Consider the following 24,229-nt stretch of genomic DNA (forward strand, 5'->3'; position numbering starts at 1 on the left):
TCTTGTACGGCTACATTAGGAAAATGGTTGAGTTGTTTAAAACATGCTAGCTAATACCTTTTCAAAGCCAAGATCTAGTCTACACTACAAAAGTTTGCTGGTATAACTATACAGATATAATCCGCCTAGCATAGGTGTAGTTTATACTGTACCTGCAAAAGAGGGCTTTTGCCAATATGACTTTTTCCAGTTTGTAGAACAAAATATGCTATGCTGATTAAAGGACTTTTTTGCAGGTATAACTGCATTTGCGCAAGGGCTTTTGCTGGTATATAAATGTCATAAAAATCCACACCTCTAACTGGCATTATTACACTGGCAAAAGTTTTACGTGTATAGCCAGGGCAAGTTGTAGTTTTTAACATGTTAACACTGCCGGCTAACACAGCTTGAGATGTGTTAACCTGCCTTTTAATAAGGGTTATCAGAGTTTTCAGTTGTGGGGAGCTGACATGATTGAACAAGCATGACTGGCAACACATTATCTTTGCCTATGAAGACAGGGCCTTGTAGCCTAGAGGAGACTGTTTTCTGTAAACCATGGAGGATGATTACAGCTCTAGTATCACCACCATTCCAATGGACAGTGAAGCAATTTCAGCTGCTTTGTGGTTGATCTTGTCAGCAGCATTCCTCCCCGTGGGACCGTGAGCATGGAAATAATGGCTGCTTCCACAGCTCCTTGTGGCTTTGTCTAGGAAAAAAGTGCTTTTTCAAGCATTTGAGTCACAGGTTTTAACTGTGTCTATGTTGGTGCAAAGTGGGGTTGTCAGTTGAGCTAACTGGATTGAACCCCCCCTCCCCCCAGCAAACTCTCTTTCCCTAGCGTAGACAAAGCCATAGAGGCCCAGCGGTAAAACACAGGGCAAGTAGCAGGGGGAGGTTGATTGGCCAGTACCTTACATGGCCAGCTACCTCCCACCCCCAACTATAAAACAGAGAGGAGGACAGATTATTGTCTTTTGCATGAGCCTGACTGTAACACTTCCACTCTCCCTCACTCCTTTTGGTGGCCAGGTGGGAACCAGAGGCAGCAATCTGACAGAGATAAGCACAGCACCCTTAGGAGTAACTGACTGCTTGCCAGAGCCAGGAAGGATATTTTTGCTACAGTGTTCCCCACCACAATTTAATCTAGCATGGAGGGCTCCCCCACCCCCAGCAAGGATGCATGTTTTATGCCTTCCTTGGAGGACTGATCAGTTCAGTTATTCAAGGGATTTCACAGGAGTTTTCCAACACTTTTTATTCTCTGTCAAGCAGCCCTTGGAGGAGCTCCAGATCACTCGGTTAAGCTAGGGTCTGGCGACTTGAAGGCTAGTTGTTTGGTATTTTTCTCTTGCAGCAAGCAGTGGGGCAGAAGGTCATGTACGGGAAAGTGACATGGGACCAATCAGCACCCCTCTGGTGCAGGGAGCCCCACTGAGCAGGATTTCCCACATCTGGATCACCTGGTTGTGTGTCAATGCCAGGGATCATAGATTCATGAGGTTGTTAGCCTCGCTGTAGTGATGGGCTGCCCTGAATAGGAGGTCACATGATAGGTCACTGGGATATGATTGACAGGCCAGCTATTCCCGCCCCCAGGACCTTTTGCACATCCATCCAGTTGGCTAGAGCTAAACTGTTACCAATAAAGGTCATTGCAGATCTTTGCACCACAAATCTGCATAGTGTACTTTAGATACAAGATTGGCATTAACATGTGTGGGCATGGGACTAGGCTGTCTATAAGGGCTTTGCTATCTCTAATTTCTATCTTGTAAAAAAGAAAAAACCCACAAATTTCTAGAGTTTTCCACTCTATTCCTTGTTCTGTTTTATTTCTTGTGCATGCATAGGAGAAATGAAACATTAGAATGTCTGAAGCCCCTTCATTCACATTACACTCAGTTACAGTTTGGATGGCACAATCACATTTCCCGTACACTCATATGATAATGATTTCCAATCAAAAATATTTCCCTTGGGAAATGAGTGGTCCAGGTAAACATTCTGGATAATGGAGGGTGATAAGACATGGTCCCACATATAAAGGTCACTTATTTCTCCCACAAAGCTTTGGGCCTTCTCAAAGCTGCCCCAAAATGTGTCTGGATCTTGCCCCAGCATGACAATGCCCTGTGGTTGGATCCTATGCCCTGGTCTCAGCACTTTTCTTAGGCTCCTTTTACCATTTACCCAAAAGGCTGTGAGACCAGATTTGGATTCCCAGGTCACACACATGTGACTCCCAAAGGTATTGAGTTTGGGGAGGGTGAAGTGCACTCCAGGACCACTCAGGTACAAACTAAAAGTGCCATTAAACTCTTGCCACACATTGAGTTCATCATAGTACTTGGTGCGGTAGGAGAAAAGAATGATTTCTCGATTGGGCGGTAACTCTGAGGCCGCCTTCATGCAAAGTGTGAATGCTTCAAGACTCAAGGGCTGTGCTGGAGACAGAACAACATAGCTATTGTCTGTTTCTTCCGGGAAAATAAAGGCTTTTTCAAGGAGACCTAGGACAGAAATCATAGCTAGTTATAATCACACCTATCCCACAGCAACTGCAATTCTTCCATCATGACCCTCTTTGAGGCATGAATGGGTTTGATTAGAATAAGACCAGGAGAGAAGACAGAATGTGAGTAAGGCAACATGTCCAGAAGTAATGAAGAACCTTCCACAAACGTGTCCACCTTTCAAACCAAGTGTGTGATACCAGCTGAAGAGAAAAGGATTTACTTTTCAATATGTGATTTCATTCATTCTCCTTCACAGCCTTTGTGCTGCATGATAGGGTGGTTTGAATAAGTATTGCCAAATGGTGTGTCACGTGTGTGATCATGCTCAGTCGTAATAAGTGATGGGTGAACCTTGACATGTTCTGAGGTGGCTGGGCTTTGATGAGATCACCCATTCAAAAAGGCATATACTCAAGTATATTAGGGGGAAGGATGGTCCAGCGGCTGTCTCTTGTCTTATACTTAGATTGTAAACTCTTTGGGGGCAGAGACCATCTTTTTGTTCTATGTTTGTACAGCACCTAGCACAATGGGGTCCTGGTCTGTCACTAAAGCTACAAGACTCTATGGTAGTACAAGATAATAATAATAACCCCTGCCATTGAGAAACAGAGGAAAGGATAACAGTACTTATGTGAGCTTTTTCTCCCCTTTGAGGGTGAAGGGGAGTCTGTGATGGAAGCTTTTAAAAAAGAACAGAAGCTGTTAAAGAGGAAGAAAATCTGAGGTTTTTGCTTCAGCTAGTGCAGGATACAAATTATCACTGATATATCTTAAACATGACATAATTTAAAGGGACACTGTCACAGAGTTTGGGCCCAAAACTAGACCTTTAAAATTATTATAGTGTAACCCACACTCTCTCATGGCTCTCCTTAGAGCCCTGCGCAGATACAAAATTTGCATCCGCATCTGATCCATGATCCGCAAACATGGTCTCCGGATATCAAATAGATATCCGTGATTTGCAGGGCTCTAGCTCTCTGTACTTCTTGAGGAGATAGTCAGTAGAAGCTCATGCTTTTAGGTGTAGAGGTCTTAGGTTCGCTGCTGACCGCCCATCCAGGGGCAGCATGTTACAATAGGAAGTAAATAATAATATGAGTATATCACTGCAGTTGCAAACAATGTAATTAAGACCGAGAAGAGAAAGTTGGTGGGTACGTTAAGGGGCTGGGATCAGGAGCCCTAGGTTTTATTTTCAATCTTACACTGACTCACCCTTTGAACATGGATACATTACTTATCCTTTTTTCCTCATTTAACCTCATTTACCCCCACCTGTAAAAGGAGGATAAAACTACTTGCATACCTCAAGGGGGCACGGGAGGTAGCAATGCCTAATGCTTTTAAACTGCTCTGAGACCCTCAGATAAAAGTACTATATAAAGTGTGAAATGTCATTACTATTTGAAGGTTTCACCTACAGCCCCCAACTGAAACCTCTCCAGCACATCATCAAGGCTCTACAACCTATCCTGAAGGACAATCCCTCACTCTCACAGACCTTGGGAGACAGGCCAGTTCTCGCTTACAGACAGCCCCACAACCTAAAGCAAATACTCACCAGCAACTACACACCACGCAACAAAAACACCAACCCAGGAACCAAACCCTGTAACAAACCCCGGTGCCAAATCTGTCCATATATCTATTCAAGGGACACCATCATAGGACCTAACCACATCAGCCACACCATCGGGGCTTGTTCACCTGCACATCTACCAATGTGATATATGCCATCATGTGCCAGCAATTCCCCTCTACCATGTACATTGGCCAAACTGGACAGTCTCTACGCAAAAGAATAAATGGACACAAATCTGACATCAGGAATTATAACATTCAAAAACCAGTAGGAGAGCACTTCAGTTTCCCTGGGAGATGGAAAGGAAAAAAGACAACAAAAGACATAAATCTGTGTTTTTATTAAACAAAGAAGTTGTTTGAAATATTGCTGATGCTTTTTGATTTATGCTGCTTTCAGTAGTGGCCGAAAGTAATGTAAAATCAATGGCTCTGCCCTCCTGGGAATACCTTTAGCACAGGGTATTGTTACTCAAAAACAGACCTAAAAGTGGCAATTCTTCAACAAAAAAACTTCAAAAACAGACTCCCACATGAAACTGTAGAACTGGAATTAATTTGCAGACTGGACACCATCACATTAAGCCTGAATAAAGACTGAGAGTGGTTGGGTCATTACAAAACCTAAACCTAATTTCCCCCATACTAATTTCTCCCTATTGTTACTCACACCTTCTTGTCAACTGTTTGAAATAGGCCACTCTCAATTACCACTACAAAAGTTATTTTCCCTCCCTCGGTATCCTACTGTTAATTGAATCGTCTTGTTAGACTGACCTCGCACTTGGTAAGGTAACTCCCGTGTTTTCATGTATTTATACTCCTCCTGTATTTTCCACTCCATGCATCTGATGAAGTGGGGTCTAGCCCACGAAAGCTTATGCCCAAATAAATTTGTTAGTCTCTAAGGTGCCACAAGGACTCCTCGTTGTTTTTACTATTTGAAGGAGGCTCTGCTCCATACAGGCATGGGGTGGGAATAGGAGCAAGGTGGCTTTATTCCATGTATGTGGCTCCCCACAATCTGGTGCTTTTGTGGGGGTCTACCTGGCTCCTGGCATAAATTAAAATAGCCTCAGAGAGGCCCTAATAATTTATGTGTTACTGTCCACCACAGTCCTTAGGGGCCACTGCTATACCTGAGACTAGCCACAGTGCATCTGTGCTTCGGCCACGTCCCCTTCCCACTGGATGCCTTCTACACTGGGGGCTGTGAGAGGTGGTGGCACAGAGAGCTTGTGGGGGATAGGGAGGATGCTTGGGGGAAGGGTAAGTAGCTAGAACCATCCAGGGAAGCCCCTGTGCTAAAGGTATTCCCAGGAGGGCAGAGCCATTGATTTTACATTACTTTCGGCCACTACTGAAAGCAGCATAAATCAAAAAGCATCAGCAATATTTCAAACACCTTCTTTGTTTAATAAAAACACAGATTTCTGTCTTTTGTTGTCTTTTTTCCTTTCCATCTTCCAGTTTTTCTTCTCTCTCCTTTTAAAATCTCTATCTGCTTCTCTCCCTCCTTTCTCTTTTCTCCAGAGTTCTACCATTTTTCATTGTTCTTTTCTGTGTGTTCATTCTCATTATTCTCTTTCCTGTGTAAAAGCAACCATGATCCCATGGAGTGTAGAACAACGCTCCCTCTCCATGTGCTTTAGCACTGTGTATGTGAGGAATAAGCATAAGCTTTATAGGAGGAATGGTATTAAAGCGAACCTGGGGGATCTGCAGTGATCTTGTCTGCCACATGAACTCGGGGATAATAATGAACAAGAGGTTCTCACTGAAGGTGACCTGAAGCCAGCCAGCCTAATCCCTGAAGCCAAATGTGCCTAAATCAGAATTTGGCCCCAGATATCTGCTATTACTACAGAGAATTTGGAACGTTAGCCCTGTAGTGTGGAATCTTGGGTGACATCACGGAATCATCCTGCCTAACTTTCAGTTGAATCTTGTTCATTACCCATTAGACAGAGAAGATGCTGTGTTTCCCTGGGGATGGGTGAAGAACACATGTGGGGAAATAATTTGGCCTCCCTTGTAAACCTGTAGGAAAGGGGAAATGGAGATGCAGATCTGCACAACTCCTTCCTGAGAAAGCTTGGGAAAGGAAGGGTGATCAATAGGGTGGCTCCAGTCATCTGTGTAAACAGTGGACGAAGAGGACTTTGGGTGATCTGGGAGACTGATAATCTATTTATACTGCAGAGGGAGGGAGAGAGTGTGTGTGTATATCACATATATGCTCCTGTAGTAAGTGTTTACATACTGTATTTTCCACTCCTGATTTTGATCTATCTGCTATTTTTTCCTTAGTGCATAATTTAAAACACTAGAAATAAGAACAACCCTCTAAATCTCCATAGTTTTATAACAATTACTTTATAGATTATAAAGAATCAGAACTGTGGAGAACAGTGATCCATCTGTGATAACTTTCTGTCACTGGATTATAACTAATGTTGAGGAGAGAGAATTCTATGCCCCAAGTAGTAATACAGATGAAGTAATGCAGATGGTTTGGTGGCAGCAGAAGCACATGAAAATTACCCACTAAGGTTATGTTTTTCATTTATCCAGGAATACAATTCTGCTTTATACTCCACTCCAGGCAAGAGCCAGTGGAATCATCCCCTGGTGTAAAGCCATTTCCTGGGAAGATATTCTAAAATCTTTGGCCTCACCAGCCTCTCAAAGGTCCCAGTTTTCAGGTACAACCAGTTCAGATGACTGCTATTAATTAAACTGGGAAGAGCATCTTCAGTCTAAGGAAATATCCACCAGCTAAGTAATGAGACTTAAATTTGCAAAGTATATTTCAAGTAATAAAAAAGGAATTTATTTCACATTGTTGCCAGTTTGTTCTGCACAATGAGGTGTTTAACTAGCATTTCTAGAGATAATTTTTTTGTCTCATCCTGAGCAAACAGTAAACACCATCCACATCTATTACTTGCCTTTTCCTACATATACAGAACTGCAGCATCTCCTAATATTCTTCATTAAATGAGGAATTGATCTTCATGTAGCCTAAGTTTTGAGTGTGTGCGTTTGAATTAACCAGACTTACCGTTCTGTTTTACTGGATTCCGTTCAGGGCTTGTTTTGGAAAGTGGCATCAGCCAGTCAGCGTCAATGCTCAGGTAGCCTGGGAAATATGACATGTTCAGTATTGTTATTACCTTCTATTATTTGGAGGTACACAAATTACCTTCAACTATTTAGCATAGCGGGTCCCTTCCTACTTGTATGTGGGCCAGCTCCAGTCTATTGAGATTAGACATCACTTTCTCTTTTGTAATTCCTGTGGTTCAAAAGGTGTGTTCATCCCTTTGTAACCTGCAAATGTAATTACTCTCTAGTCATTTCAGACCCTAAGAACCATTTCTCCCCAATGCAGGTTAAGCGTCTCCATCTTGCAAAAGTCCATTTTTGAAGCAACTAACAGTTTACCTTTTCAAACCTCTAGCTTCAGAAGCAGGTTTTCAATCCCATAAAAAATGATAATCTTCACCACTCGCAAAATCATTCTTTCACAGGGGCTTTAATTAAAGCTCTGACCCAGCAAAGCATTTAAGCACATGCAAAACATCAAGCATGTGAGCAGTTCTATCAATTTTGATAGGGAGTAATCAAGTACTTAAATTTATATACATGCCAAAGTGCTTTGCTGGAACAAGGTCTGCAGAAGGTTGGCTATCAACCAAAAGGGCACGGTCTTAAAAATGTAATTTCAAGTTACCACTGGGTTAAAAAGAGACAAATCCTGTCTGAACAGAGTTAAATAAGCAGTTCTGATTATGATGATTGATTATTATTTATATTAAGATAGTGCCGTGAGGCTAAGTTTGTCTCTAAAGGAAATTACATTGTATCCTTCCTCCTGGCACAGAAATAAGTAGGATAACACAGGTTTGATTATTTGCTTCTCCATCCCTGTATTCTGCACTTTTTCAGTTTAATCATCCTTGGGACTTTGTTAGAAATCATTGCATCAGCGTGTGTGGAATGGACATGAAAAGAATCCAGAAGACTGGATTTTGGTAATTAAACACTGAGTCCTCATTAAGATTTAAGTTACACAGTAGAAAATAAGGCTAATCATTCAAGAAGTTCACCTCTCAGCAGTGGGAGAATTACACTGGCTGCAGGCCTTGCCTACAAACAATGAGAATCTTCCTCAACTCCAGCCACTGGTGGGTGGACAACAGTGTAACTGCACCTGTCCAAATGCCAAATATAGCCAAGGCAAACTGCTTTCAAGCAGACATAAATGGCACTCATGCAAATTGCGGTTGAGCTTGGCTACACTAGGGGTGTGCACTGGTACTGCTACCTGGTTGGTGGCTAGTGATGGCTGGGATGGAGGCAAACCTCCGGTGTAGGGAAGACATTAGCCTGAGGGAAGCTTTACATCTGATCGATAAATCTTTACATCTGATTGACTTTACATCTGATTGATAAATCTTATGGTTTTTTGCATCTCTATCCTTGCATTGACATTATGATTTTCAGCAATGTACTCACTTAAAGGACTTACAGGCAGACCAAAGACCTGCACTTCACACAGACTGAGGTATTCAGCTCGCCCAGGAATGGTCACTGTCACATACCGCCCTTGCATTTCTTCACAGTCAAATGAGAGGGTTTCCTCATAATCCATGCGGAAAACTGTCCCACATCTGGAAAGAATAGCACTCTGATTAAAAGATAATGAGCTGTTGCACTATACATGGATAATTAAATCCATGACCAATTTGAATTTTTAAAAGATGTTACATTTTGAGTTAGGGTTGCACAAAACACAGACATATGCTCCTTTTGTCATTCTCATCACTAAAAAAAATGGCTAGTTCTATTTGCTTCAGACTTTTTCCTTTGGGCTGGGACTGAGCAGAAAACAATCTGAAACTACACTTTTCCTGTAAGTTAGAGTAGGCAGGAAAGCAGGCCAAAGAATGGAGAACATCTTGCAACCTTCACTCTGGAGTTGTGAATGAGTCCAGAATGAGTTAGTGAGCTCAATCCAGTTCCTAGTGGATGGGTATCCTCATCAGAAAAACCACCACCACAACTGGCACTAATTGGTACAGTGGTTGAGAGTCCTAGAAAAGACCTAGAACTGAACTAGGCATGGAGACCAAAACCCCTTCTTACTTCTTTAATGGTCTCTCCACATTAAGGTGGTAGCAAATGGTATAGGTAACATACGTACGGCCACTGCATGCATTCTATGGATAAAAGGTCGTTCTCCAGAGCTGTCACTCTAGCCATAACTAGTATTTAGTAAGGGAAAAAGAAACAGCTTCTAATTCATTCCATATTTCTTTGGCCCATAGTGAGTTTGATTTTGGTATGTTCTTGCAATGACAGCTCAAGATTAGGAAGGATACCTGGGATTCTTTATTCCACCTTGTTCATTAGAGTTCCCAATCCGGATCTCAGCACCGTTTATCCGATCCTTGCAACAGTCTCCTCTGTTTGTTAATGCAACAGAGAAGATTTTATGCTCTGATTTCAAATCCAGCCTCCACCAGGGTGACCATTCTTTATGTGTGTGGGTACACTGTCCCATCAAAGCGTTGGCAGATAAAGAGCCATCGATAGCATTCTGAGCGTTATAGGAGTACATATATCTGCTGGACTGGGAGGCAATACCATGTGGTGCTACATTTGGGACTGGAAAGAAAGACAGTTGGTTGTGAAATTACTACAGGTGTAGTACCAGGGAGACTAGTAGCTTCATCAAGGTAATCAGCCCAAGAACGTGTAAGAGTTAGTGCCAAGAGATACAAAATGCAGCTCTTTAATGGCAAAATAAGGAAACAGCCGAAGATCTACACATTTTATTGAAAGAATTACCCCTATGCCCACAGCTGCAAAATAAAGTAGATTAAATAAATCAGTCAAGATCTAGCCTATCAAAATCATAAGGCAGAGGCCTGCTTCAGCTATCTGCTGATCCTTATTTATCCGGTCTCTAATATTGAGAGACAGCTGGCAAATGCCATGCCACATGGTTACTGTCAAGCCAAGCTAAGCCACTTCTCAGCACAGACTGGACATGCTTGGCCTCTGGGATGTCAGATACCTCCACCGACGCTCTACATTGCGTGGGTTAATCTCGCTCAATTTAGACACATCTTTTACTGAAAACTGGTTGGTTGGCTGCCCTACTAATAGAATCAGGTGTCTGCAGAGCACTGTGGAGGACTGGCAGCTCTTTTCCTCGCCTCTTCTCAAGCAGTGACATCCTGCCACATTGAAGTCAATGGGAGTTTTGCCATTGACTTCAATGGGTCCAGGATTGCACCCAGCTCACTTTATAGTTGCTCACTATAGGGGATATTGATTTGCTTGCTATGGCTCCAGTTCAGGAAAGCATCCCTTTTCCAGGACAGGACTTAACTTTAAGTGCTCTCCTGAATAGGGATGGCCTTAAGCACGTGCTTCAGCACTTTCCTGAATCAGGGCCTGTCACAATATGCTACTGGCATGCTTGCTGTAGGCAGCGCTATACACTGGTGCACTCTCCCTGTGACATGTGATATTAGGGTGTACTGTGGACAGATATTATTTGTGCGTGCTATAGGTTTGTAGTGATGAAAAGATAACTCAAAACCTCTATGAAGTGTTAGTAAAGAGAAAGCTGGAGACTAAGATGTGCTGCATTCCAATCTGCAAGCACCAGCTATATTGTATTTCATATGGCTGAGCTTAAATGAGGTCTGGAAAACCTTATCAAGCACTGCTAATTGTCCCAGACTATTCTGGCTCCTGTCACAGACTCTTGAGGTGACCCATGCCTGCCGATGGGGGGCGGGGGGGTGGAGTGAGGGCAGCCAGCTTCAGCAGTATTACTGAGCATGCTCAGTCTGTGTGAGCATGCTCAGTACAAGCCAAGCAGCAAATCTGGGTGGGGGTGGCCAACCCTGCCCGCTTCCCTCCCACAGCGCGCCAGGCTCACCATGTAAATGCTCTCTGATGGGCTGGGCAGCATAATCCGAGGCTATCTGCCATGCCTGGTTGGTTTACTAATGAGTAAGACTGCGAGTTTGTCACGGAGGTCATGGCTCCGTGACTTTCCGGGACCTTGTGACTTCTGCAGTGGCCGGGTAGTGTGACTGGCCCCGGGGGCCACCTGGGCCAGCCACACCAACCATTGCTGGGGCAGTCTTGGGCCACCCCCCTCCCCAGCAGCAGCAGGCATTTCAGTGTGGGAGGGGGGTTACTTTTACTAAAACTACCTGTGACTAAAACGTAGCCTTACTAATGAGTCTTGGCAGTCTCCCTGTGGCCATACAAGCTAGAAAACAAACAGTTCAGCCTGGCCAGGAACACAAGGTGACATTCTGACCCTATTGCAATGAATGGGAATTTTGACATTGACTTCAATAGGGCTGAGATTTCACCCAGGGTGAAGAGGAAGCACTGCTCCCATGTAGCCGCCTATAGCTACCTCTGCAGTCCTGGTGGCCTGTATACGCCCCAACACCTTGTGAACGGATGATGAGACTTCTCCTGTTGTGTATTCTGAGAAGATTTATTTGCTCAGTTCCCAAAAGGCTTCTGCACGCTTTCACAGGCACCATTTATCAGCGCTCACTATAGGTGTGTATTAGCAATGCAGTGGAGATTTGCAGTTTCAGCATGCTCTGCATATAGGCAGGAGCTGAACAAGTAGGCAGAAACTGTCTAGTGGTTACGGTGATTAAGAGTCAGGAAACTTGGAGACTCTGCCACGGACTTGCTCTTATAGCCTGGTCAAGTTGTTTAATTTCTGTGATCCTCAGGTTTCCTTTCCATACATATAACACCCACCTCTGCAAAATACTTTGAAATCCTTGGATGAAATGCACTGTATGAATGCAAAATATTATTGCTACCTGCTGTAGGTTAGTAGCATTATTTATAGGCCACCGAGCTAGGCATTTTTCCATATATGTGTAGAATAACAAATGATAGACTTGTGCTCTCTCTATTACAGCTTGGGACTATAAAGTGTGTGTTCTAGGACAGTGGTTTTCAAACTTTTTTTCTGGTGACCCAGTGGAAGAAAATTGTTGATGCCCATGACCCAACGGAGCTGGGGATGAGGGGTTTGGGGTGTGGGAGGGGTTAAGGGCTGGGGCAGAGGTTTGGGGTGTTAGGGGCAGGGCAGGATGCGGAGCCCCGTGGCCCCCAAGCCTAAGAGCCGAACCTGCTGCTGGCCACTTGTGGGGCACAGCGCGGTGTCATAACAGGTAGGGACTAGCCTGCCTTAGCCGGGCAGCATCACCGACGGGACTTTTAACGGCCCGGCTGGCAGTGCTGACCAGAGCTGCTGCGATCCAGTGCCTGACACTCTGCCACCCAGTACTGGATCGCGACCCATGGTTTAAAAACCACTGTTCTAGGTTCTATAAAGCACGTGCTGAATAGTCGCTCTGCAAGCCTGTGCCAAGTGAACATAGAGTCCAGTCTGTCTAACTGTATTCCATCATCCATATCAAATTGGCAGCATTTACCTCCTGTTGTTGTCTTTGGTGCTCGGAGTGTTTCACCTGAAACATAGTCAAAAAAACCAAATCATTACCAGAGCTGGTCACATAGCAGAAGGGAAGCATGAATGTGTTTGTTCTTATGTACTGGGCCACTTTTCAAAAGAAAAAAGATGCCAGATCCAAAATTTTGCCCCTGGACATGTAATTACTGTTGGGTTTCTCAGAATTACTCCCTTATCCAAGCTTTCCTTTGGCTCAGCGCTGCATTACATACAAGTCTCTCCTGTGAGGGTTCTGGGGCACTGGACCCAGACGCTGATTTCGTGATTGACATCTAACACAAAACTGAGGGGATCTGCCTATAGACTTCATTGCTTGTAAAGCATTTTGAAGATGTATAGTGTTATGTGGGTGATCATCCCCCCCCACCCCAGGATAAATGTTTCCTATTGGGTATTAAACGTTGTGCCCTTGGCACGGGGCTTTGTTGTGCCACATCATGCCTTAACATTGCTGGTATACTTTTCATTACGCTGCACCCAACACCTTGCCTCTGAAGTATATGGTGCTTGTCTACCTTTTGCCTAGAACTAAATTATTCTGAAGCAATATATCATCGCTCATTTAGCCCCTTATGAAAAAGTCAAATGATCCAGAGCCTTTTCTGTCTGGTCAGTCTGACGCTGCATTTCATCCCACTATTACCTTCCCCTCCTTCATCTCAGTCTGGTGTTTTCCATCTGGCTGAAATTATTTGTCCCTGGCTGGCACTGTTGGGTGTAAGGACTGCATTAAAGTGGCTGCCAGTGATGCTTGATGAATAGGCTGGACAGGAAGGCTGAAGGCCAAGGTGGACAATAACAGTACCAAAAGGCCTAATGAAACATATCAAAGATATGCTGGAGAGCAGACCCCCTAAGGTCAATCAGTTCCAGTATCCACAGGAGATCTCCCAATGTACCTCTTTTGGATTTAGACATCCCCTTTCAGTGCTTTGGCCTTGACCCTACCTTCCTATGAAAAGACAATGATCCTGATTCTCCACTGCCTGGCAGCCTGTGTAGTCATTCATATCTGTACAAAGGGAGCATATAAAGGGAGTAGATCAAAGTACACTATGGAAGTTTTAGTGCATGACAGCTAGTGTGCTGTAGATTTACACCCCATCTTACCATGCATGAATTCTCTGTATAGAAAAGCCTTAAATCAGATTTTTTTTACTCACTTACCCCATTGATAGTGTTTTATGCTCATTCTGCACTCCCTCTGCACAGGGCTCCAGTAAATTTTGGGGGGAACTTTCCCCAGACACAGCCAGAAATCTATTGTGTGTGAATTCAGTAACTGTACTCACCAGGGAAAATCAATGGCAGACCAAACACCTGCACTTCACACAGAGTCAGGTACTCAGCTCGCCTTGGGATGGTCACAGTCACATAACGCCCTTGCATTCCATGACAGTCGAATGAGAGTGTTTGCCCAAGCTCCATGGACTCAACTGTAGCACATCTGGAAATGAACAGGATCTTATTCACAGAGAGCGGTTATGCATTGTGAATCTGAGAGAGCACTAGCACCATGAAGTCTGTATCTGTGGAATGAAAGCTCCCATCTCTTGTATGCTCACGCGCTGAAATAAGCACATGTTGGCCGGGATTTTCAAAAGGGCCTAAGGGACCTGGGTTCCTCATATCCTTAGGCCTTTTCAAATGTCTCAGCCATGAGGTTCAGTTGATCACTTAAAAGTGTTTCTATTAATGATTTTCTTAAATGACGTAGCTATTAAAATGAAGTCAGTGAATCACGAACACCGTTCATGCAGTAGTATGGTTAAGAATGTCAAAGCCAAGATAAGCAGGGTTACCACAAAAACAGGGACCTCACGTGCTTTGTAGCCACTCAGAAAACCAAAGAATTGATTTTTCAGTCACAATGCCGCATAATTCTCTGCATTGCATCATTTTTTAAAAGGAACTACAACAACAAAAAGCTACTGTATTTTCTTGCCATTCTCCAGCTCTTCATCTTGTCCAGCTGCTGTTTTAGGAGGTCTGCAGGACAGAGAGTCTGGCTGGGGACATAAGGGCATGAGGAGCAGAAGAGGCTGAAGCCCTGCCTTCTCTGAACTGCACTGCATTCTGCAGCATTATTCAGCGATTCTTCTTATTCATAGAATTTAAGGCCAGAAGGAACCATTAGGTCATCTAGTTTGAACTCCTGTATATCACAGACCATTACATTGCACCCAGTTACCCCTGTATTGAGCCCACTAATTTTTGTTTGGCTAAAGCTAACGTCCAGAAAGGCAGCCAGTCCTAATCTGAGGACCTCAAGAGATGGAGAATCCACACTTGTCTTGGCAGTTTGTTCTATCACTATTAAAACATGTACCTTAGCTATCTATTAAAAAATTGTTTGATAACCTGTGTGGCCCCTAACCTGAGAGATCAAAAAGAAAGCAGTGGCAGGAAGGGTTGGAGCATCATCTAGGGACTTGTCTACACTGAGAAATTACATTGTGTCAGAACATGACTTTGAGGAGTTATGGTAACTAGCAAGATGGGGATTGATTCTCGTTTATACTGAGGCCCCTTTATGCTGTTGACAGTGTAAAATCCCTTAAAATGAGGGTAAATTACTGTCAGAGCAATATAAAGGGGCCTTAGTATAGACAAGAATCAGGCTTTCGCTATATGCAAGGACTGTCACACTCATCATCATGTCAGCTGGGTTATTCATGACCCACTGACACAAAGTTAAACACAACAGTCCTGTGGCCAGTGAGTGCAGTTTTGCTTAACATGTAATTATTTACCATGACTTCTCAGGGCTGTGTTCTTACACAACATAATTTTCCAGTGTAAGGTGCAGCTCACCTGGAGTAAGGGCACCAAATCTGCCCTTGTTTGTAAGTGTGACAGCATTATTAGTACAATACTAAATGCTGTGAGAATTTTATATATTTCTTGACTTTGGTGGGTTTTGATTAGCAACCAGTTAAAAGGTTTTTGCATCGTTTGATGCACAAGACTTGGATTGGTTTCAGAGTAGCAGCTGTGTTAGTCTGTATTCACAAAAAGAAAAGGAGTCCTTGTGTCACCTTAGAGACTAACAAATCCTCACATATGGGAAATGACCATCTGAGAAGACTGACTTTTCACCACTCTGCAGGAGCGTGGAAAAGACTGCACATAAAACCTGGGCTCAAGTCCTGTACAGGAAAGGTACCCAGTCACTTTCATTCAGTTTTCTTCTACATGCTCAAATACTTCCGCAAACTACAACAGACCAGTACCTGGGATTCAGTGTCCCACCAAGCTCTGATGAGTTCCCAATCCGAATCTCTGCACCATTGATCCTCTCTTTGTAACAGTCACCTTGATTTGTGATCACCACTGAGGACACAATAAATGTTTTGCTCAAATCCACTGTCCACCATGGCTGGAACTCTCTGCGTGTTTGTGAGCACTGTTGGCTCGGGAAATGGTTCAATAAAGATCCATCAGTGGCCCTCATAGGATTGTCCTCAATCTCTCTGGTGCTAGACTGGAAGGCTGTTTTCCCCAGGGCTACATTAGGAGCTGTAAAACAACAAACACAGTTCTTATGCATCACCTGCTTTGGAGAGAAGTGCTAGAGTAAGAACAGCTTGATTATCACAGAAAGAAAATGTGGCAGTTTATAAGATGCACTGAGTTAATGAGCCAGAGTTCCAGTCCATTTCCTCAAGGACAGGAGTTCAATTCTCAGCTCTGGTCACCATTTGCAGTTTCAGCAGAGAGAAGCCAAGGACTGAATGGGCCTGGAAACTGAACTTTCCTATCACCCCTATGAAGCCTGCCCCTCCCAACCCATCAGGTTAAAATGCCTTGGAGAGAGAGTGAGGAACTACCTGAGGGAAACTCGGACTGCTCTCTGCTCAGGGATCAAGAGTACTTCCATCTTTGGGGGCTGCAAATGCAGCACTCAAAGGTCAACATTGATTTTGAATTGGATTTTACATTACAAATATCACCTTTATGGTTCAGATATAGAGTGCATTTCTGTAGCTCCTGTTGCCCAATTCCTCCAATCTAAGGATTCTTCTATAGGGCTCAAAATTACCTGACGGGCAGACAGCCCTGATCAAAACTGTGCAAATGGAAAGTGAACTATTCCAGTGGGGACGTATGATTTTTCCCACAAAGAGAAATTTTTACTTTCCCAGTAAGGCTGTAGCAGGGGATGTACCTGACACCACAATGATGATTTGCTCAGGAACCCAGTATCATGTTTAAAAAAACCCTCCAATATTTACCTGCTCTAGAGTTATTCAGAGTGATCCATATGTCAGTTTCAAAATGATCTGAAAAATTAAGCAGAGCAGGAGTCACAAGATGCCTTTGAGGACAAGGATCATTTATCCTATTGCATGTTCCTTGTTCCCAGTACTAGAGCACAGCCCATGTCTTCTCTCTGCTGCTTTCCCCCAGCAGGCATAACAGAGAAACCTCACTTCCTGGTAGTTTACCCAGGCAAGGTCAATGTTTCAGTGCACATGGGAGAAAATGGGCAGCAGCAATCTGCATATTCCAGGATCTGGAAATCTGCGGAGACCACCTCTTCACCATTTGGCTCAGATCTATTCTAGGATCTGCTCACAGGTATGTCAGCTTTATAAAAAATCAAATTTTTCTGTTAAAATTGTTTCGCTACTAACACTTATGTTTACTTGAACTGAAAGAGACTACAGGAAAAATATTCTTCTCTGTTCTCTATTTTTCTCTTTAATTTGTGCATTTTACACACTTTGTATATTGTTATAATGGAGGTTGGGTGGAACCTGGCTGAAGCTGGTGGCTATGATAGCTGCCCTTCGTTTAGGACAAAGGTAAGCAGTTAAGCTCCTTTTTGGAGTAAGGTAACTGAAACAAGAAGGACCACAAACAAAACACAGACCATACGCAAGGCTGGTCAGAAGCTAAGCTATGTGATTGGAGGGGTTTCACTGGCAACTGAATACCAATACAGTTGGCTGGATATTGTTTGGTGGAGGTGTGTGCATCTGTGAGCAGAAGCAGAAGGAGGCAGATAAGGCAGCAGGAAAGCCAAGGAGACAGCAAAAGGAGCTCTTTCAACAAGACAAAGCCAAGAGGGAGAGCTTTTGGGGCACAGTGCTGGCTGGACAGTGGTTTGGAACTGTGAGCAAGGAAACTGCCTTCTGCTGTTTAATTCCTCTTGTGTTCTGGGAAACAGGACTCTGTGCACATGCCTCGTAAATAACCAGGATTGCTCCAAAGAAATACCTGACTCCATAATCAGTTTCTTCTCCTAATGTCAACAACACACAAGACTCCAAATACTGGCTAACACGTTCAGGTAAAAGGGGTAACAATACCATGAATTTCATGGTCTCCCTCATACAATTAGTCTATATTCTCTGTTTGGATGCATTGTTCACACAGCAACAAGGAAGAGAAAAACATTTTAAAAACAAGAAAATTAGATAGTAAAAATCTATTTACTTTTAACACATGTTTTGAAATTGACTGGCTCTCAAGTTGGCATCCCTTTAATATCTAATAAGTTCTATAATGTGTGGCTATGTTTATTAATAATAATTAATACACATATAATTAATCTACATGCAGAACTTTGAAGATGTAAGACACTAGATGAATGCTAATGATTATATTATGTTTTGGCAGGAAGATAGGCTATCATCTAACAGATCTTTTCCTTCTGTAACTGCTAAGATCCAAAAGGAGTTGCAAAACTTAAAGAGTGTGAAGAAATGAAGGTAAAGTTGGATGAAGTTTGTATCAAAAGTGAAATCAAGCCAGTGGCATACATGGGCAAAGTTCTGAAGGTGATAAGAGGCTGATTTACAGACAAGGAAGATTTGAGAAAAGGAGAAAGAAAAATCAGGACAAAGGGAGAAGACACAGTTGGGTTTGATGATTCTCCTCTTACCCAACAGAATCACTTCTGGTTCTGGAGACATCTAAGAAATAGAAGTGAAGCAAGCAAAGTAGACCAGGCCTGTTGCATCTCATTTCATCTTTCTTATAAGATTCTAACTTACCTCCATTGGGGATCCTTGGGCCCAGAGTTTCATTGAGCATGAGGTCTACAAAAGAACAAAAATGAAAGCAAAAGTAAACAAAAAATACTCAGTTTCCATCCTGACACAAACTAGTGCTGTCCAGAGGACAACAATTCCATTTTGCACAACTTTTGATGTTTCTAAATTTGTTTTCGTTCCACATTGGAATGAAAAAAAACAAACAAACCCACAACCTTTTGAATGTTTTCACTAAACAGAATTGTGTGACATCCATTTTCAGATTGACAACCAGAACTTTTCTATTTCAGGGGTAGCCTTGTTAGTCTGGATCTGTAAAAGCGGCAGAGTCCTGTCGGATGTATTCACCCATGAAAGCTTATGCTCCAGTACATCTGTGAGTCTATAAGGTGCCACATGACTCTTTGCCGCTTTTTCAGTTTGAGTCAGTCTCTTTCTGGTCAAAAGTGACCAAAGATCCCTGGACCAAAACGAAAAACAACTGCCCCCACCTCAATACCCTTCCCAGTGAAACATTTGTCAAAACCGATCTGTTTTGACTTTGACAAAATCACATACTGTACTTCAACAAAATGTCATGTAGTCAAAAATGTTCCAACCATCTCTAAAACTAACTCCCCAGTCTGCCTGCCTGATAGCAGTGCACAAAAATGGCCAATGAAACAAACTAAGACTTATATGCATTTCTTCTGGATCTCTAATATAAAGTGAAGGTGAGTCTGGGAAGGAATCACCTACTTCTGGGATGCCCTCTGTCATACACACCTACATTTAGAATATTCATTAAGGGAGCTGAAACAGTCATTCCATTGCTTTACTTCTACCTTACACTTCTCTCAGATGTGTGACTGGCTCAAGAGGGTCAGCCAGCCAGCTTGCCTGTGGAGAGCAGAGAGCTTGCACCAGCTCCAGAATAGAGACCAATTACACCCAGCCTTAGGTGGCAGCATCCTGCTTTTGTGCCAAGGACTGTGCACCGTCCAGTCTGGTCTTGTGGCTCACCCTGATTTTAAGCAGGAGCATAAAAAGGACTCACCTGATGGCATGGAGCAGCAGAGTCCCTAAGAGAGAAAAGGAGCTCGTCTTGGAGGCTGGTGCAGCAGCAGTGATAAAGAAGGAATTTAGGGTATGTCTCCACTGGGGCTGGAAGGTGTCATTTCCAGCTTTACGAGACATATTCATGCTAGCTCTGAGAAGCTATCTGATTCTATCTAAGACCAGAGGTTCGTGCTTGGGGCAGCTAGCCCCTCCCACGCTTGTGCCGCTATGGCTACACTCCTATTTTTAGTGCACTTGCTCTATCAGAGCTAGTGTGGGTATGTTTCCTCAAGCTGGAATTTACACCTTCTGGCTCCAGTATAGCCAGACCCTTAGTCCAAGGTTAGCTCAGAGCCAGCTTGGCTCCACATGGTGCGTCCACCTATTGACTGTCTACAACTCTCACGGGTGACAAGAGGACCTGCAAGCCCAGCAAGCTTTTTAGGCCCACTAACTATCTTCATTCAGCAACAATGCCAGGCAATTCAAAATGATAGTAACGTTCTTTAGTCTGGAATTTTCAAAGAAGCCCAAGGCAGTGAGTCATCCAAAGCCCACTAGAATTCACTAGGATTTGGGCCCCTGACTCCTCTGAAAATACCTTAGGAGACAAAAACAGTTTCAGGATTGTTAGCACCATTTTAGGGTTTATGTTTCCCAACAGCATTTTGCCAGGTATTTTATGCTGGAAAAATTGTAAGCCACAAGCCTAGTTTCTTAGTTAAATGGACATTGTCAACTAGAAAAAAAAATCACATATTGTCTGCAATTTTGTTTGTTACTTTGGTAATGGGTAACATCTAATGAGATTATCTCCCCCCCCCATTTGTTTACAGTGGCCTAAGTTTTACACTATCTAAGTCCAGGAGGGTTTTGACTCCAATGAGAGTATGTGCAGGCCCTTTGTGTATTTGACAGCATTTTGTGCATAGTCAGTTTCAGGGTTCCTTTGTATGTTACACATCTATAGACATCGGTAAACATCAACAACTGGGAAGCAGGAAAAAAAATCAAGTCATAAATGGCTGTCTTTCAGGAACTGGAGTTTTTTAAAATGAGTTCATGAGAGCAGAGAAGGAAAATTAAACAAACAAACAAAAATTCCCAGAAGCATACACTAAAACCAGAACCCAAGCATAAGGCACAGAAAACCAGGGAAGCCAAGGAAAAAGATGGAAGGAAACAGAGGCTATGTCTACACTAGAGGTCTTACAGCGCCACAGCTGTAACGATGGAGTTGTGCCGCTGTAAAGTCTCCCATTTAGCCGCTCTGTGCCGAGGGAGAGAGCTCTCCCATTGCAATAATTAAACCACCCCAATGAGCGGCAGTAGCTATGTCAATGGGAGAGCTTCTGGCGGTGTAGCATATGTCCATCTGGGGGTGGTTTTTTTCACAGCCCTGAGTGACATAAGTTTTACTGACAAAAGTGCTCGTGTAGGCACAGCCAGAGAAAGACAGACAGACACAAACCGTTCTTTAAAAATGTCGGACAACATTCATACCGATCCTTGACACAGTTCCAAGCGTCTCACACTTTGTTTACCATCTCTGTGCTCAACGTCAAATTGGAGACTTCACTGAGTCACAAACCTCATCAAAACTCTCTTTGCAGCAGAACAGGCTTTCCCACATTTCTGGTGTGTCCTTTTCAGCACACCACACACTTGAGTATGTTTAAAGCATGTACACACATCCATGTAGATCTGATTCTCTCCAGCCAAGGGGAGCCATGCATCGGAACACAAGCCAATACATTCCATCGGAGCAATGCTCTACTTACCAGAAGAATTTACTGGTAGACCAAACACTTGGACTTCACACAGTGTGAGGTATTTTCCTGTGCCTGGGATGGTCACAGTCACATACTGCCCTTGCATTCCTTCACAGTCAAATGAGCGTGTTTCCCCAGGGCCCATGGAGTCGATCTGGGCACATCTGGAGTTGAACCATATTAATAGCCATTATTATTATTATACTTTGACAACAACAATAGCTCAGATCACGGGAGGAGGTGGGGGAAGGATGAAAAATACAAAGTGGCCCCATAATTCAGCAAATAAATGTCATCATCATCTTATTTTTCCTCAGTTATTTGTTAAACAATGAATCACTATTAAGGCAGAACAACACACACAGACTATTTACTCTAGTGTCATCTATAGCAGTGCTATAGATAAGGTTGATTCTACAAGTTTGGCATGAGGATCTTTAGGGCCAAATTCTGCCACCTTTACTCACATTGTGTAGTACCTCACTCCTCAAGGAGTTTCCAGGTAATACTCATAAGAGTGGAAGAATCTGATGCTGAATCATTTTAAACAACAGCTTTCTTTAAATCGATACTGTAGATTCATTAAATCAGTGGTCTCCAAAGAAGAAGAAGAGCTGCCGCCGAAGACGGAGCAGGGAGAGCTGAGCTGCCGCCAGCATGCCGCTGAAGAATCAAAGGTCCAGGAGCACTGCTCCTTCGGCAGCGCTCCTCCCGCTGCACACCCCCAGGGATGGTCTTGCGCACCCCCTGGGGTGCGCGCACCGCACTTTGGAGGACACTGCATTAAATCAATGTCCCATGGGAAAGCGGTTCTGAGAAAGAAACTGTGAAAGTCTAATTAAAGGACCAATCTTGGTTCAGGAGCCACTAGCTTGGTCCTCTGCACTCACACACAATAGTACCATGAGGGACTCGGCATGAATGCTGGGGTTTGTGCTTCTCACTTCCAGTGCAGCATCAAGAGTCTTAAGAGAGCAAAAAGCTGATCATGCAATTACTAGCAGGAGAGATGAGGAAATTACTTTTAGCCTCTAAAACCCCAACTACACATCATGCTTGATAGAAACCATTTTAAAGCATGTTAAAAGCACACACACAAACACACGCACAAACACAAGTGGTATGAACAGAGGCAGTTGTGCTGGCCAATGGGAACTGAGCATAGCTTAATTAAAATCATTATGAGCAACAAAACCATTTGAGGTCTGTTCTAACCACTTCCACTACATTTCCTTCTGTGTGCTCAAGCGCTTTCATTCAGACCATCAGAGCATATTACCTGGGATTTGTTGTGCCGCTTCTCTCCGGCGAGCTCCCAATTCGGATTTCAGCCCCATTTATCCGCTCTTCACAACAGTCTCCTCGATTGGTGATCTTTACTCTGAACACTTGAACCCTTGCTTGCAAATCCAGTGTCCACCATGGATTAATTTCTAAATCCGTGTGACTACATTTGCCTCTCAGGTAATCACTGGATGGGGACCCATCAATGGCATTGCCAGGGTTTCCATATTTGTCATAGATGCTGGACTGGGATGCTACACCTTCAAGTGCCACTTCAGGAACTGCAGGAAATAATCAGGAATACCCTGTTTTACTGCAGGTGAGCTTAAAGTTTTGAATGACAAACCCTGTTTGCACTGGCAGAGAAATTCTTAAGGGAACGCTTTCCCAGATACAATCTGAAGGAATAGCTGGCAATATTGTAAAACTCTTTTCAGGGAAACATTTTAGCTAGAAGGTCTTCGGGTAGGGGAGTGCATTCCATTGTCTGCATTTGGGAGCTAAAAGCGTCTTTCAGAATCATGATCAAGTCTGTCAATGGTCAACAGAGAAAACAGATGGCATGTAAGAGGGTACCACACCACTGGTTCTGTAGCTGCATCTGGCAGTGATGGACTTGGCCTGCTTATAGGAATCCTTCCCACTAAAATAATTAGATAACAGGGAGGGGAGAAATAAAAGAAAAGAATAATCTCTAAATAGCATTTACCTTCATCAGTAGACAGTCCCTTCAAGGCTAGGATAAGCAGCAGGGAGAGGGTATGTAACATGGTTGGATAGTGACCTTTTCACTCTATTTGCAAACAAAATATTCAATTTCTGTGTCTGAAAAATGGACAGCTCCCCTATTCTGGGAGATGGAAGGATTTTGAGGGTTATTAAACTCATTTGAGCACCAATATTCTCCAATCAGAATTGTTCTAAAAAGAGGAACATTTTGTTACCATTGGCTCTTATCTGGCAGAACAAATAATTAAAGGTCCCTGTGACTGATCAAGTGGGAAGAAAGATCAATAATGAGTGGGGAACTGCACAAGGGTAGAGTCCCATGTCCATGCAGAGTCCCACTGAATTCAACACGTTTCTGCAGGGCTCTGCCCACACATAACACATTGCAGGATCAGTGGCCAAGTCTGTAAAGTTTTAGAGCAACACTGTTTCATGACCTGCCAATAAATAAATTCTTGGAGTGTATTGGGGGCAACTTCTTACTTCCAAAAGTGGAGGAAGTAACCAGGGGGACTGCCATTTTAGAGGTGATTCTAATCAGCAGGGAGGAATTGGTAGCAAATCTGAAGGTGGAAGGCAATTTGGGTGAAAGCGATCATGAAATGACACTTTTCATGATTGTAAGGAAAGGAAGGAGTGAGAGCAGCAGAATAAGAACAATGGACTTCAGAAAAACAGACTATAAAAAACTCAAGAGAGCTGGTAGGCAAGGTCCCATGGGAAAAAGCTCTAAGGGAAAAAGGAGTTCAGGAGAGCTCTCTTAAAGAGAGC

At 43.3% G+C, this 24,229-nt stretch overlaps 1 protein-coding gene and 1 long non-coding RNA gene across 2 annotated transcripts in view; one reads left to right on the top strand and one right to left on the bottom strand.

Annotated features, from left to right (window-relative positions):
- LOC140904938 (uncharacterized) overlaps window positions 1–24,229 on the top strand; it is a 53,121-nt gene that overhangs the window by 21,101 nt on the left and 7,791 nt on the right. Inside the window, exon 2 of the long non-coding RNA XR_012156683.2 lies at window positions 17,047–17,214. This is a non-coding gene — a long non-coding RNA (uncharacterized LOC140904938). The remainder of the gene's footprint in view (window positions 1–17,046; window positions 17,215–24,229) is intronic.
- On the bottom strand, window positions 1,894–22,984 carry LOC140904936 (pentraxin fusion protein). The gene is made up of 11 exons (XM_073327327.1): window positions 22,725–22,984; window positions 21,455–21,609; window positions 18,636–18,680; window positions 16,869–16,916; window positions 15,867–16,152; window positions 13,926–14,080; window positions 12,596–12,631; window positions 9,482–9,767; window positions 8,616–8,770; window positions 7,159–7,236; window positions 1,894–2,501 (listed from the first exon to the last, which is right to left on the bottom strand). The coding sequence occupies exons 2-11, from the start codon at window positions 21,588–21,590 to the stop codon at window positions 1,894–1,896; spliced, it is 1,833 nt and encodes a 610-aa protein (XP_073183428.1). The 5' UTR covers window positions 21,591–21,609; window positions 22,725–22,984.

This window comes from Lepidochelys kempii, chromosome 1, assembly GCF_965140285.1.
Source record: "Lepidochelys kempii isolate rLepKem1 chromosome 1, rLepKem1.hap1, whole genome shotgun sequence".
NCBI classification, from domain to species: domain Eukaryota; kingdom Metazoa; phylum Chordata; order Testudines; family Cheloniidae; genus Lepidochelys; species Lepidochelys kempii.